The 16,621-nt window shown below is 40.5% G+C and overlaps 1 protein-coding gene across 1 annotated transcript; it reads right to left on the bottom strand.

Moving 5' to 3' along the window:
• Positions 1-5,021: 5,021 nt before the first annotated feature.
• On the bottom strand, positions 5,022-15,937 carry LOC137095651 (vomeronasal type-2 receptor 26-like). The gene is made up of 5 exons (XM_067462413.1): positions 15,930-15,937; positions 12,992-13,376; positions 7,713-7,937; positions 7,160-7,283; positions 5,022-5,926 (listed from the first exon to the last, which is right to left on the bottom strand). Exons 1-5 carry the CDS (start codon positions 15,935-15,937, stop codon positions 5,022-5,024), a joined length of 1,647 nt encoding a protein of 548 aa, XP_067318514.1.
• Positions 15,938-16,621: the final 684 nt, after the last annotated feature.

The following is a 16,621-nucleotide window of genomic DNA, read 5'->3' as shown; positions in this document are numbered from 1 at the left end:
GTTCTGAACAATATAGTATTTATAAAGGATCTGCCTGTGATCTCAGTCCTATCTGAGGGAATCTTTTTTTCTCACCTATTTGTAAAGTGTGTTCAGAGTGTTACTTCTAACACAAAAATAAATCCCGATAACAATCATTTCACTGTTCCCCAGGCAGATGCTGATTCCAAACATCTCATTTTGTGTTTTGCAGTTCCCTGGTGTTACTCACATATGATGGACTGTTTCAATGTTTCAAGACAACAATCTTTTTCAGAACTTCCCACTTGTGCAAGTTTTTGCCTCATTGTAAAACCTAAGAAACTTTAATGAACAACCAAATTCTGAATAAATTCAATGCCAAAAAGGTTTTACATTTTGAAGTGCTTGATTTTTTAATGATTTTTTATGTGGCTGACTGGGGCATTGAAACTCTGAAAATAGAAGAATTCAGGAGGTGTGCACCTTCAAACTCGTGAACTCTTGAAAGGGACAGCACAAATTGCGAGGATGGATTTTGTTGTCTCAAACTGGGACCCTCAAAAGTGTTGAGGTCCAGGAACTTCCTCCAGATACCCCACTTAGTATTGTAAGCCAGGAAGCAAACTTTAGCTCAGTGTTTCTCAACCTGGGGGTCGGGGGCCCTGCGGGGTCGCAAGGGGGATTTCAGAGAGGTCACCAAAGACCATCAGAAAACACATATTTTGGCAGAGAAGGCTGACGATCTCTCTGCCTGTCCTTCTCTTGGTGAACTGCTACTCCCAGAATTCAAAAACAGCCCCCCACCAACCCCACCAGTATTCAATGTTGGCCATGTAGGTAGTGTGCCACGTTTGGTGCAGATCCATTGTGGGCTGGAGTCAGAGTGTCTTTGATTGTAGGTGAACTATAAATCCCAGCAACTACAACTCCCAAATGTCAAGGTCTGTTTTCACCAAACTCCACCAGTGTTTACATTTGGGCATATTGAGTATTTGTGCCAAGTTTGGTCCAGATCCATCATTGTTTGAGTTGACAGTGGTCTCTGGAGGTAGGTGAACTACAACTCCAAAACTCAAAGTCAATGCCTACCAAACCCTCCCAGTATTTTCCGTTGGTCATGGGAGTTCTGTGTGCCAAGTTTGGTTCAATTTCATCATTGGTGGAGTTCAGAATGCTCTTTGATTGTAGATTAACTATAAATCCCAGCAACCACAACACCCAAACAACAACATCAACCCCCTCCCCCAACACCACCATATTCAAATTTAGGTGTATCGGGTATTTGTGCCAAATTTGGTCCAGTGAATGAAAATACATCCTGCATATCAGATATTTACATTAAAATTCATAACAGTAGCAAAATAACAGTTATGAACTAGCAACAAAAATTATTTTATGGTTGGGGGGTCACCACAACATGAAGAATTGTATTAAAGGAGTTGCGGCATTAGGAAGGTTGAGAATGGCTGCCTTAGCTGAACATCAACAAACCCTCCTTGCCCTCTCACCACTAGATGAATTCACAGATGGATGAAGCCAGAGCATCAGGCAAATGATATGTGAAGCAGCCCCTTATCCCATGCGGAAAACACAATAGATGCTTCTCCAAACCCATCATTTGGTATAACCTTCCATTGTTTATTTAAGGAAACTTTCCCCTCTGTCAAATTATACCAACCAGCAAACATTGTTTCCCCAAAGGAATCCCCTTTCAGGCTACTGAGCTCCTGAAGCAAAAAGGGATGGTGCAGAAACAGAGAACCAGTTCCAAAATTCCTTCAGTAAAAAGTTTTATTAAGTTTCCTGTAATATTGTATTTCAGTCATAAACTGTAAACCCTGCATGATTTCAGCTACTGCAAGAACCTCAGTTTCAGAGACCTGGTGTACCAAGCTCCAAAGACCCAATGAGACATGAACAGGTTGAAGGCAAAGGAACAGAGGCTTTATTCACCTTGGCCAAAGTGAATGCCAGCAGAATCTGCACCCTTAAAATTGACATACCCTGATGAAAACTCTCGTGGACGTGGGAAAAGAAACAATGTTGGTAGGATCCCTCAACCTCTGAGGATGCCTGCCATAGATGTGGGCAAAATGTCAGGAGAGAATGCTCCTGGAACATGGCCATACAACCTGGAAAACCCACAGCAACCCAGTGATTCCGGCCATGAAAGCCTTTGACAACACAGTGTTGGTAGGATTTGAGTTAATGAGTGCTAATGGCCTCAATCTCATCTGTTCGGAATGTAACAATGGGTCTTTTCTGGGTTGACAAAGGATGGCAGGGGTATTGATATGTCTTGAATTGATTCCCAATAAGAGGGTCTGGTTGTTTTTGGGGCATGAATGGGTTCCCACGGTGGAAGTCTGGTGGAAGTCTGGTCAGATGTTGGGAAATCTTTGTGGCTCTTCCTTGGCTCCACTGTAAACACACAGGGCTATTGTAAGTTGATTGTGTTGCTTGCCTTGATGACATGATGAGATTTGCCCTGAGGTGCATGTACATGCTTAATATAACTTGGTGAGTTCAGGCTGAAAGTTACCTGAAACTAGTTTTGAGGGGGAAAGGTTACCTGTGGGCTTCATGTCTGAGCACTCTCAGAGCAGCAGGTATTGGGATTCATTTTGGGTTCCAATTTTGGGTTCAGTAACACTTGCAACCATGAATATTCTGCTGAACCAATAAGACTGCGGGGTCATAATTTGAACCAATTGCAGCAAATGTCTATTCTTTCAAATGTCTCCCAAATAGGTATAAAATGTGTTTCATGGCCGGAATCATTGAGTTGTGAGTTTTCCGGGCTGTATGGCTATGTTCCAGAAGCATTCTCTCCTGACGTTTCACCTGCATCTATGGCAGGCATCCTCAAAGGATGTGAGGTCTGTTGGAAACAAGGCAAGTAGGGTTTATATTAGGGCTGGGCGGTTTCGTTTCGTAAATTCGTAATTCGTTAAAAATTCGTTATTTTTTTTTATAACGAAGCGATAACGAACCATTCTGGAGCAACTTAAAAACGAAACAAATTTTTAAATTCGTTTCGTAATTGTTTCGGATTCGTTATGTATTCGTTTCGTTATCGTTTTGAAGTCGTTTCGTTATTACTTCCGCATGTCTGGGGCAAGTTTTATAGTTGTTGTTTGTTTAATTAGTGAAAAAAAAATATAATATCACACCAAGAGTCAACAACAGAGGGAGAGGGAAGCTTCAGAAGTTCCCCCTGTCCCATTTGGAGGTTTTTTAGCGTATTGCGCGGTCGCGTCCGCCATTAACAAATCGATTCGTTATTGTTTCGAAATTGTTTTGTTATTGTTTCGTAATTTTTTTACATTTATGAAATTTTGTAAATATCGAACTTTTTAAAAGAAAAATTTCGGAATTCTTTTAAATATCGAAACGCAAAACCCCCCAAAAAACGAATCGATTTTAGAAACAAATTTTTCCGTGGTTGCCCAGGCCTAGTTTATATATCTGTAGAATGTCCAGGGTGGGAGAAAGAACTATTGTCTGTTTCAGGTAGGTGTGAATGTTACAATTGGCCACCTTGATTAGCATTTAATGGTCCAGCAGTTTCAAGGTCTGGCTTCTTACTGCCTGGGGGAATCCTTTGTTGGGAGGTGATTAGTTCACTCTGATTGTTTTTTGCCTGGAATTCCCCTTTTTTGAGTGCTGTTCTTTATTTACTGTTATGATTTTAGAATTTTTAAATACTGGGAGCCAGAAACATTTGCACCTACCTCCAACAGGCAAGAGTTCTTTCTCCCACCTTGGACATTCCACAGAGATATAAACCCCATTTTGCTAGTTTCCAACAGACCTCACAACCTCAGATGATGGCTGCCATAGATGCAGGCAAATTGTCGGGAGCGAATGCTTCTGGAACATGGCCATAAAGCCTGGAAAACTCACAACCCAATCACTCTGAGCTTTTCACCAGTTAGCCAGACTAGATATTATAGTTCCTGATTTTACGGTGCGTATTCCAGTTTGTGATTCTCACCTTCTACGACAATACCTGGTCCTATGACACTCAGCCCACACCTTTTGGGCTAATCAGTTGTGGAGGCAACTTTCATTTTTCAGTCGATACATCTATGGCAAGCATCCTAAGAGGTTGTGAGGTCTGTTGGAAACTAGAGAAGTGAGGTTTATATATCAGAAATGTCCAGGGTGGGAGAAAAAACTCTTGTCTGCTTGAGGCAAGTGTGACTGTTGCAATTGGCCACCTTGATTAGCATTTAATGGGCTTGCAGTTTCAAAGCCTGGCTGAACCAACCTGAACACAACATATTATCTGAGAACACAACTAGCAACTACCATGTCAGACTACACAGAGAAGCCATTGAAATTTAGCTGTCACAGCTTTTCTGGCAAGTCATTTCACAGTCTTGGGGCGGCTGATAAAAAGGTCCTCTGCGTGATCATTGCCAGTCAGGTTTGGGCCAGTTCAAGTCACCATCATCCAGAGTACCTGGGTGTCTTAAGGGGCAGATTATATGGGAGAAAGTGATCCTGTAAATAGCCAGGACCCAAATCATCTAGGCTTATAAAAATTCTAAACACTTTGTTTGTTGTTGTTCATTCGTTCAGTTGTTTCCGACTCTTTGTGACCTTATGGAAGCCCATGCCAGAGCTCCCTATCGGCCATCACCACCACCAGCTCCTTCAATTTTTTTTCCCAAAAAGGGCTTTGTCATTCCTCCTCCTTGCCACTGTCTCCTCCCCCTTTGAAGATGTAGCAATGGAAAATACATAGTGTTATTTGTTGTATTTGTGATCAAATTGCATCTTCTTCCTGGATGACCAGACAAAGGTGCAGGGGTCAAGAAAGAAGGTTGTTCTTCCTTGCCTCAGCAGAATGCCCACATCAACAGTACCCAGCAATTGAAATGATCCAGTGTAATCATACTCACAGAGTTGCTTGGCACCTTGGTATCAACTTTTGCTCCAATGAGTGGCATCAAAGAAATCATCACAAACAATACAGCACCTTACAAAACCTCAATTTCCATCAGCATTGCTATAATATTTACACTTATGAGACATCCATTAGCATTTATATATCACTGGAAATGTTTGCTGGTTATATGTGCTTTCTGGTCCTTATTTGGATAGAATAGAATAATATAACATTTTGGGAAAAATATGCAGCCAAGTAACCCAGTACTAGAGGCCAATATAGAGAATATCTCCACAGCCACCGTATACTTTCCTTTGGTGCTGAGGTAGGCTGGGATGAAGGATACCCAAACAGTGCAGAAAACCAACATGCTGAAAGTTATGAACTTGGCTTCATTGAAGGTGTCAGGCAGCTTCCTGGCAAGGAAAGCCACAATGAAGCTCACCAAAGCCAAAAGACCCAAGTAGCCCAGAGTGGAATAGAGGGCAGTGTGTGAGCCTTCATTGCACTTCAGGATTATGAGTGCAGGCTCCGAGTCAAAATCTGCATCTGGGAATGGAGGGGATGTTCCCAACCAAACCATAGAAATCACAGCCTGAATAAGAGAACAGACCATCACAAAGAAATAAGAAACTCTAGGTCGTAGCCATTTCCGTACACCGCTGCCTGGTTTTGTGGCCTTAAAGGCCAGAACCACAGTGATGGTTTTAGCCAAGACTGTAGCAAGAGAGACAGAGAAAAGTATCCCAAAGGCTGTCTGCTGAAAAAGGCAAGTCATTTTACTTGGTCGTCCAATGAAGAGCGAAGAGCAGAGGAAGCAAAGTATGAGGGAAGAGAGGAGGACATAGCTGAGTTGCCGGTTGTTGGCTTTAACTATGGGGGACTCTCTGCATCTGATAAAGTTTCCAAGCACCACAGCAGACAAGAATGAAAAAGATACTGCAGTGAAAGCTAATGTGATTCCCAAAGGTTCCTCATAGGATAAGAAGATTATGCTTTTGGGGATGCACTTATTTCTTCCTTTGCTTGGGTAGTGATCCTTGTTGCATTCCACACAATAATCCATATCTAGAAAACACAGATCAGAGGACACTTTCATCAATTTGTCTTTGGGCATTTTACTTGATTGAAATATTGTCAGTATATCCAAATATTGTCAGTATATCCAAAGTGAAGAAACATAGGTTGGAATAATTGAATGATGTGACATTTGCAGAGGATAACTGCTTAACAAGTGTACTTAACAATATTGCATAGTTGCACCGCTTTGATTTGTAACAACTCTGTGTTTTGATAACTGCCTAATATATGTTGAAGGTTTTCATGGCTGGAATCACTGGGTTGTTGTAGGTTTTTTGGGCTATATGGCTATGTTCTAGAAGCATTCTCTCCTGATGTTTCGCCTGCATATGTGGCAAGCATCTCCTGAGGATGCTTGCCATAGATGCAGGCGAAACATCAGGAGAGAATACTTCTAGAACATGGCCATATAGTCCGAAAAACCTACAACAACCCAACTGCCTAATATCCTAATTATAATGCTAATTGATATTGATCACTGCTCTGTGCCTCACTTGAAACTTAGTTTTAGTTAGCTCTAACAGTCTCCAAGAAGGGGCAGCTTGACCCACGATGGAACTTCAAAAAAACCAAATTTAATGAATTGTTTTGTTAAGACTTCAAACTTAAGCACAGGGGTTTGTTTGTTTGTTTCCCTGTCCGAAGCAACTTGAGAAACTGTAAGTCGCTTCTAGTGTGAGAGAATTGGCCATCTGCAAGGACATTGCCCAGGGGACGCCCGGATGTTTTACCATCCTGTTGGAGGCGTCTCTCATGTCCCATCACAGGGTGATGTAGTAGGGAGTGAAAACTGGTTGACACAGCAAGGCCATAAATCTTCTCATAAGTGATGGGAATAAACTAGGAGGCTAATTAGCTAGCACTGGCATAATGGGTCTAACCATGCATGCTCCAGCAATAAAAGTCAACATAATGGCTTTAAGGCACATGCTCACAGAAATGGAAAAGTTTTGTAAGGAAACAGAAGTTAAATTGTTTATATAAACAAAAGCTGGACCGAGGAGCAGGTGTGGTGATTTCATTTGTTTGTAAAGCTCACTGTGTATTTATATGACCAAATCAACTCACTGTAATGGAAATCTCCTGTCTCTAGTTACTATTTTGGGACTTGAATACTAGAGATCATTACGGCTGGGAAACAGGATCTGAGTAATGTCAAAAGTCTATGGACAGGATAGTTTATTAAGTCATGTGGCATCATAACCTACTACTAATACATACCCGTCTCATTGGATATTTTTCCTCTAGGACATTCTGTGCATTGGAAGCAACATTTAGGTTTGTCCCTCAAAATAACCTTCCAGAACCCAGGTGAACATTTATGGCTGCACACAGAACGCGGTGGCTATGCAGATTCAGTGAGAAAAAAATTAAAGTAAATATGAAACAATCATTTTTATACAACATTTTAAATTTAAGTGGCTTCTGTAACAACCTATCCATGTACAAACTTTTCTGAGTGCTTTGATAAGATAAATCTATAATGAGGAAATAAAAGACAGGTCCTTTTCTTTTGCATTCTGAACATTGAAATTCCTTCTCCAAGGACACTTACTGAGCATAACTGTTGTATGCTTTTCAAATGCAAAATATGTAATTGTGATTGATTTCGAACATTGTTTTTTATTTTGTACTGGTTAAGGGGTAACTTTTTTTTAAAAAAGCTCTGATATTTGTGTATTGATGCATTATTATATGCTGACATTTGTTGGTGAGAGGCAGTTTATGAATTTTAAAATAAGCCATCAAGAAGAACGTATGCCACATCACTTACCTGGATGAATTTGTCATTCCAGATGTTTATCTCTTTGTGAATAGCAACACTGTGGTTTCTTGCAGAGTGAAGGTTCACTTCTCCAACCTTCACACTGAGAAGGGAGTCATTGGGGAACAGGATCCAATTTAAAATATCATAAGTTGCCATGTCTTCAATCCCATCAAAAATGGCACCCTCCACAGTAGTTTTGTTGAAAAGTATTTTCTTAAGGAACCAGTGTATCTGAATGTAACAAAGAATATGTGGGTATTATGAAGTGTCCAAAACTTATCATCAATGAGTAGCTAGACTTAGAAGTATGATTAGACTGAGGGACCCCTTTCCCCATGTTCCTATGTATTCTTATCTCAGAAGGGGCTCTGTCATTACACTTTGCTTGCGACTATCTCCTCTCCCTTTGAAAATGTAGCAATGAAATCTCTGTGAGGGATGAAGTAACTTCCTCTTTAAAGGTATTTTATTGCCCTGGGTTTGACCATGTGGTAATTCTCCATTTTGGCCCCTTTCCTTCTGCCTTTGTCTTCCTTCCAGTGAGGACACATTTTGCCATTCTTTGGGCAAAATGTAGCTGCATGGATATTTTTGATAGTTTATCCTTTTACCATCCTTAGAATGTTAGCTTAGTCAGTCAGTTAGCTCCAAGACCTTTTCTCTCTAGAATGGATTTCTTTTTATTCCAATAAACATTTTGAACCTAAACTTGTGACTCTGCAACACTTTGCCATCATCTATGAATGGAAGCTAATCCTGACTTACCACACGTAAGTTTCTGCTGATTAGGAAGTGTGCTCCTGGCACTAAGCGATATTTTTAGTGGAATCACCCCAAGTGAGGGTTATTTATCAGTCTGACATTTCTCGCAACAGTTTTGTTGTGAAGTATCTGAATATAATAAAGAATATGTGTGTGTTATGAAGTGTCCAAAATTTCTTTATTGTGTGAACTCTTTGAAAATTGGAAAAATGTGAAAAACCATTCTAATATCAATCAGCAATTGGAAAATGTTGTGAACTTTCAATCAAATGGGTGACTTGAAATAAAATATGGCATCTGTATCTGTGTGGGATAGCTTCATGAACTTACTCTGGAAACTGGAAATTGGATAATAATGAATGACATCTATCATGGAGAAACCAGAAAATTCTTTTTTTAAAATATAATTTTTATTAAACAGAATTTTCTGTTACCATATAAACAATAAAAATAAACAAATAATAGATTGGGCAGAAAGGGAATGGAAAAGGGAAGGGGGGACAAAAAAAAAAGAAAAGGAAAGGAAAAAAGGGGGAGGAGAGGGTGGAAAGATGACGATGGGGGTAAGTATTGATTTCCATTCTTTTTTCTAATGGTCAGTTTCTTTTTCACATGGAGGACCTAGACAATCCTGAAAGATGCCATATATTGTTGGAGGTGCACTGGTGGATCGATAGTCTTGGTCCTATGGGCAAGGGTTTCATATTATAAATTATAATGTATGTTCCTAATCTCAGTGTTGAGGAATCTGAGCTGTTAGGCTCAAAAAATAACCCTCACCTGGTGTGATTCCACCATAAATATCGCAGAATACCAGAAGCAAACTTCATAACCAGCAGAAACTTACATGTGGTGAGCCAGGATAAGCTTCCATTCAACAGGAAGGCACAGGATTGCAGACTTTAGGTTCCACATATTTATTTGAAGTAAAAAGGAATCCATTCTAGATAGAAAAGGTCTTGGAGCTAACTAGCTTACTAAAACTCATATTCTAAGAATGGTAAAAGGATAGAAAGCCAAAAATATCTATGCAGTTAAATTTTGCCTGGAGGGAGGCAAAATGTGTCCTCACTAGAAGGAAGAAAAGGCAACAATGGAGGATGACCATAAGGCCAAACCCAAAGCAATAAAAATACTTAAAGAGAAAGTTACTTCATACTTTCTGGGATAAGCAGAAGTATTGGGTTGTGGCACAGCTAGTTAGTAGCCAGCTGCATTAAATCACTATTGACCAAGAGGTCATGAGTTTGAGCCAGCCCGGGTTGGAGCGAGCTCCCAAATATTAATAGTCTAGCTTGCTGTTGACCTATACAGCCCGAAAGACAGTTGTATCTGTCAAGTAGGAAATTTAGGTACCCTTTTATGCGGGGAGGCTAATTTAACTAATTTACGACACCACAAAAACTTCCAGCAGCATGCGGAAGAATGAGTCAATACTCCATCAAAGGACTCGGTGTCACAAGTGAAGCGGTAGTGCCTGTGGCTGGAATAGAGCATACCCTCATGATGCCGGAAAAGCTGGAATGTTAAATTGCCTCTGTGTCTGTCTACAGATGTTGTATGTCTAATGGCATCGAATATTTGCTATGTATATGTGCATTGTAATCTGCCCTGGTCCCCTGCAGGGTGAGAAAGGCGGAATATAAATACTGTAAATAAAGTAAATAAATAAATAAGCATGCATAGGAATGTGGAGGGAGGAGCCCCTCAGTCGAATCCTATCTCTAATCTAGCTATTCATTGAGGTCTGGAGACTTGATGACACAAGAGACTTATGCAGTCCAGGGATGAAACCCAACACTCAGAATACTTGCACAACAGTAAGGATTAGTATCGGATTTTGTTGGTTTGCCTCATGTTTTCTGTGATGTTCTCAAAGAGTAAGGACTCACCTGCCAGAGTGGAACAATCCCAAGTTTCAGACCGTTTCCCCCTTTTTTCTGCTTTAATCTGTCTAAAGAAAGATTGTGCAGTGCTTTGGCCACCACAAAAACCGCTTTGCAGATACTGTAACTCAGGGGGCTCATGTTCATCTCAAAATGGGATACAGAGGGACCATCCAACTTCTCCCAACCAGTGCATGGCCTGTGTTGTAGTTTTGCAGGCAGAGAGTAGGGAGGAAACAAGTTGCAGTTGAATACTTGGCTCCAGAAACTCTTAATGAAAACATCATCAGGATATTTGTTCAGAGTCACAGACTGGAGAAAATATCGGAATCCTGGAATCTCTTTTTGATGGGAAGCTAAGGATAGGGCACCAGAGAACTGTCCTGCATATATATACGGATTACCATCCCACTTTGCCGTGGTCAGCCACATTTTCCCTACCAATATCTCATTTGTGTGCCAGTACACGTTTTCAAGGAAGTCGGCATCGCCATAGACAAATACCACTTTGCATGATGACCTCCTCAGCTCTCGTTTTCTCCCATCCTTTTCATCCAAAAATAGTAAAACATTGCGTACAAAAAAGAGAAATTCATGACAGATCCCATTCTTCTCCATTTCCCTTTTTAGTTTATGCATGAGGTTTTCACTTCTGTCATAAGATGGGGCAATAAGTCCAATCCAAGTCCAATCAAAGTGAAGAAGCAACTGGATTATGCCCACAAAATGAAGTTCATCACTTGAATATATTTTAATAAAGGAGGGAAGTTCAATTTGACTGTCTAAGATAGAGTCAGAGGAACCATAACCGATCTGTGGAAACAAAGAATGGTATAGCAAGAATTCAGCAAGTTGTCTATTGCTTTGATTAAAACATAGACTAGGAATGCATCTACACTGTAGAATGAATGCATTTTGATGCCACTTCAACTGCTATGGCTCAATACTATGGAAATTTTAGTTTTAGGTTTCCAGTCTTCTCTGGAAAGGCTGGAGCCTCACCAGACTACAGTTGGAACCTCACCTATGATTCTATAGAACTAAGCCAAAGCAGTGGTATCAAACCGCATTAATTCTATAGTGCAGATACATCCTAAGATTTGGAAAATCTAAGTTGTAGTCTCCATCTGAGACATGAAACTGAGTGAGGAAACTTGGAAGAGTGAATCTGTTTCAAATTGACATGCATCACAGGATGGTGGTAGGAAAGAGAATAATAATAATAATAATAATAATAATAATAATAATAATAACTTTATTTATACCCCACCTCCATCTCTCCCAAGGGGACTCGGGGCGGCTTACATGAGGCCATGCCCATTGATACAGTAAACACAGTATAACACAAAAGCATAACAGAAAATCAGAAAATAAAATACATAAGATGCAAAACCAATATAATAAGTGACACAACAATATAAAATCAAGCATTAAAACACAAATGATTACACTTGGCAGGGAAACGTAGATATCGCAGCAGACAAAAGACAGGTCATTTAAAAAAAACCTCTGGATCGCAAAACTTTCAAAGTTCCTTCTATGACCTGAATGTTTATAGTAGAAACAGGTTTTGAAACATTTTTTCTTAAAGCAAAATCATGGAGTTTTTGAGCACCTAAGGAGCTCAAGATAGCAAAACCAATACAGCGGAGCCCCCAGTGGTGCAGTGGGTTAAACTGCTGAGCTGCTGAACTTGTTGACTGAAAGGTCACAGGTTTGAATCCAGGGAGCGGCATGTGATTCAGTTGTTAGCCCCAGCTTCTGCCAACCTATCAGTTCGAAAACACGCAAATGTGAGTAGATAAATAAGTACGGCTCTGGCAGGAAGGTAACAGCGCTCCATGTAGTCATGCTGGCCACATGACTTTGGAGGTGTCTACGGACATGGAGAAATGGAGATGAGCACTAACCCCCAGAGCAGGACATGACTGGATTTAATGTCAAGGGAAAACCTTTACCTTTACCTTTACCTTTTTTTAACCAGTCCAGTTGTGTTCTCACAACAATCCTGTGAGGCATTTATCTTTCAAATGGAAGTCCAACATTTTTACTTAAAATAGTACTCAACATAAGAGACAATAAAACAATACACTACACAATACAAGAAATAAATTCAAAACACTCATAAACACACAATCAACAAATAAGCAGCATCTATCGGTGAAACCTACTTCAGGGAATAATTTACTTGAAAAGTCAGAAGCTTATGTGAATAAAAATATATTTTGCTAGTGATTCAAAGACTTCAGTGTTTTTTCTCAGCAGGGAACTCAAGAGTCCAGGAGTCAAAAACAAGATGTTCTCCTTCTTTATTATCATCATTTCATATGCCTACAGAATACTAGAATGCCTGGGAGATCACCTTTTCAAAATAATACTAAAGCTTAAACTGATTCGTTGGTCTATCTCCAATGTGCAGATTGTAGGCCAGAGAGGACTTGTTGGTCCTTCTGAAATTGTGTGCTTCATTCCTCAAAAGGGTCTCAATGCATTTTGGGTCCTGCAATAATGCTGGATACTATAGCTGTATTCTGCTCTTCTCTGCAAGGTTGTGCAGAAGCTCAACATCAGCATCTCTCCATAGGTTTCATTTTCAGATGAAGCTGAAAGGGAATATAGAAATGTCCTTAGTCTCACCTGTGGTATCTTGTAGATCCCGAGCATGTTGGCCACCTGAACAGATGACTCTGATGTCTGGGCCCCAATGACAGCCACCATTTTCCTTTTGCTTTGACAATGGTAATTGGGAAATATTTTGACTTTCTTTGTATTCATGTTGTCATAAGATGACTGACCATAAGCATAGGAGAGCCCATTTCCATAGAACGGAAGATAAACTGGAGCGAGCTTGTCCCTCTCAGACAGTAGGCTGATGACATTCTCATAGGTTTGACTTCCACTGTAATAGTTGTCATACAGGCGAAATCCCAGAGAGATGTTAGGTAAGAAATTGGGATCCTTGTTGATTTCCTCCACAGCAAATACAAATGCCAGGACATGCTGGTAGTTCTTTGGTTCTGGGCTGTGGAGACAGAAAGAAAAGCGAAGCATTTCATATGCAACACACAGGCTTATATTCTTATGGTTAGTTGCACCTTCAGAAGACCTATGCATAGGTACTGAGTGACAGATCTTCTCTAGACAGAAATATTAATAGGACTTGGGCAATAGAAGGCTGGTCTGCTACCACAGACACAGGATGAAGAAATCCAAGAACTTCTAACTAAATGACTTTGATTAGAGCTCTAAACATAGAAATGTAGAGAAACACAGCTGAATGGCACTAAAGCAGCATTTCTCAACCTGGGGGTTGGGACCCCTGGGGGGGGGGGTCACAAGGGGACGTCAGAGGGGTTGCCAAAGACCATCAGAAAACACAGTATTTTCTGTTAGTATGGGGGTTCTGTGTGCCAAGTTTGGCCCAATTATATCGTTGGTGTTCAGAATACTCTTTGATTGTAGGTGAACTATAAATCCCAGTAAGTACAACTCTCAAAGGTCAAGGTCTATTTTCCCCAAACTCCACCAGTGTTCACATTTCAGCATATTGAGTACTCACGCCAAGTTTGGTCCAGATCCACCATTATTTGAGTCCACAGTGATTTTTGGATGTAGACAACTCCAAAACTCAAGGTCAATGCCCACCAGCATTTTCTGTTGGTCATGGGAGTTCTGTGTGCCAAGTTTGATTCAATTCCATCATTGGTGGAGTTCAGGATGCTCTTTGAACTATAAATCCCAGCAACTACAACTCCCAAATGACACAATCAATCCCCCACCCAACCGCACCAGTATTCAAATTTGGGCGTATCAGGTATTTGTGCCCAGTTTGGTCCAGTGAATGAAAATACATCCTGCATATCAGATATTTACATGACTATTCATAACAATAGCAAAATTACAGTGATGAAGTAGCAACAAAACTAATTTTATGGTTGGGGTCACCACAACATGAGGAACTGAATTAAGGGGTCGCGGCATTAGGAAGGTTGAGAACCACTGCACTAAAGGATTAGAAATCTTTTAATGTTAGCAAAAGGTCAAAGTTAGAAAGAACTTTAAAGGCTCAATTGCTAGACACTTGATCTCTGTAACCAGGGCTGGTATTTAATTTTGGCCACCAATGGCTTAGGTTTTTTTTCCTTCTAAAAGTCTTTGAACAAAATTATTCTGTTTTGAATTAACTGGTCTCCGCACTCCAAATTGTTGGAGTGTTGACCACAACCTGTTGTCAACACTCCAAATGGTTAGCACCTCGTCTGTCACAACCCCTCCATTTTATGTGTATCGACTGAAAGATTAATCTTGCCTCCACAACAGATTGACACAAAAGTTCTGGGCTGAGTAACATTGGACTAGGGAATTTGTGAAACGTGAGAATCACAAACTGGAAAACACACTATACAATCAGGAGCTATAACATCTAGTCTGGCTAACAGGTCAAAGGTTCAGAGTGACTGGGTTGTTGTGAGTTTTCCAGCCATGTTCCAGAAACATTTTCTCCTGACGTTTTGCTGCATCTATAGCAGCCACCCTCAGAGGTTGTGAGGTCTGTTGGATATGAGGAAAGTTGGATTTATATATCTAGGCTGGTATTTAATTTTGGCCACAAATGCCTTAGGGTTTTTTTTTTCTTTCTAAAGCTATTTGAACAAAATTATTTTTATATCCATATTAGTTAAAATTAACTGCTGTCAGCACTCCAAATTGTTGGCAACATTATTCTTGTATAAACGTCTTCTCTTAATTTGAGCAGCCTGTTGTCAACACTCCAAATCGTTAGCACCCTAGGTTCTTGTGGGTTTTTTTGGGCTATAGGGCCATGTTCTAGAGGCATTTCTCCTGACGTTTCGCCTGCATCTATGGCAAGCATCCTCAGAGGTAGTGAGGTCTGTTGGAATTAGGACAATGGGTTTATATATCTGTGGAATGGCTGGGGTGGGGCAAAGAGCTCTTCCCTGCTGGAGCTAGGTGTGAATGTTTCAACTAATCACCTTCATTAGCATTTGAAGGCCTGGCTGAGCCTGGGAAAATCTTTTGTTGAGAGGTGTTAGGATGTGCCTGGTTGTTTCCTCTCTGCTGTTTTGCTGTTGTAGTTTTAGAGTTTTTTAATACTGGTAGCCAGATTTTGTTCATCTTCATGGTTTCCTCCTTTCTGTTGAAATTGTCCACATGCTTGTGGATTTCAATGGCTTCTCTGTGTAGCCTGACATGGTGGTTGTGAGAGTGGTCCAGCATTTCTGTGTTCTCAAATAATATGCTGTGTCCAGGCTGGTTCATCATCACCAGGCACATCCTAGCACCTCTCAACAAAAGATCTTCCCAGGCTCAGCCAGGCCTTCAAATGCTAATGAAGGTGATCAGTTGAAACATTCTTACCTAGCTCCAGCAGAGAAGAGCTCTTTGCCCCACCCCAGCCACTACCTCTGAGGATGCTTGCCATAGATACTGGCGAAACGTCAGGAGAAATGCCTCTAGAACATGGCCCTATAGCCCGAAAAAACCCACAAGAACCTAGTGATTCCAGCCATGAAAGCCTTCGACAATACAATGTTAGCACCGTGTTTATCATTACCTCTCCATTTTATATGTATCAGCTGAAAGATGAATCTTGCCTCAACAATTGATTAGCACAAAAGGTGTGGGCTGAGTGTCATAGGATCTGGTAGTTTTGTAGAAAGTGAGAATCTCAAATTGGAATACACAATATACAATCAGGGGCTATAACGTCTAGTCTGGCTAACAGGTCAAACACTCAGAGTGATGATTATATATGAATCAAAGTGCCAAAAGTTGGCTTCCCAAGACTCTGGCTGGGTCTACACTGTCATATCATGCAGTTTTAAATGATAGTGTAGATCCAGCCTCTGCTTCAGACTTCTCTATGTAGTGTCAAAATATTTACTATCTCAACCAGCTAATAAGAAACAGAATTCTTACACTGTTGGAAGCTTGTACGGAGAAATTTCCTCAGGACGTCCTTCGTAATTTGGACTTGGAATAGTTTGGTGAGCTAAAGATAACACACCACCAAGAATGAGATCCCCATCTTTGTAGTAGCCTTCTGCATAGGATCTGTCCAGATTACACCGTGTCTCTGTCTTCTTGCCTACTACGTGGGGTAAAAGTAATATGATGAAGATCAGGAAAATCATGACAGAAGCAGGTGATGATTCTTCAGATTTCATCTCCTGGACAAACAGATTCTTATTTTCAGAGTGCTGCTGCAATAGATGTTTCAAAAAAGAGTAATACTGACACTAGACC

This window comes from Anolis sagrei, chromosome Y (assembly GCF_037176765.1).
Source record: "Anolis sagrei isolate rAnoSag1 chromosome Y, rAnoSag1.mat, whole genome shotgun sequence".
Taxonomy (NCBI): Eukaryota; Metazoa; Chordata; class Lepidosauria; order Squamata; family Dactyloidae; genus Anolis; species Anolis sagrei.
Note: the sequence above shows the minus strand (reverse complement) of the source record. Positions and strands in the feature narration are given on the sequence as shown.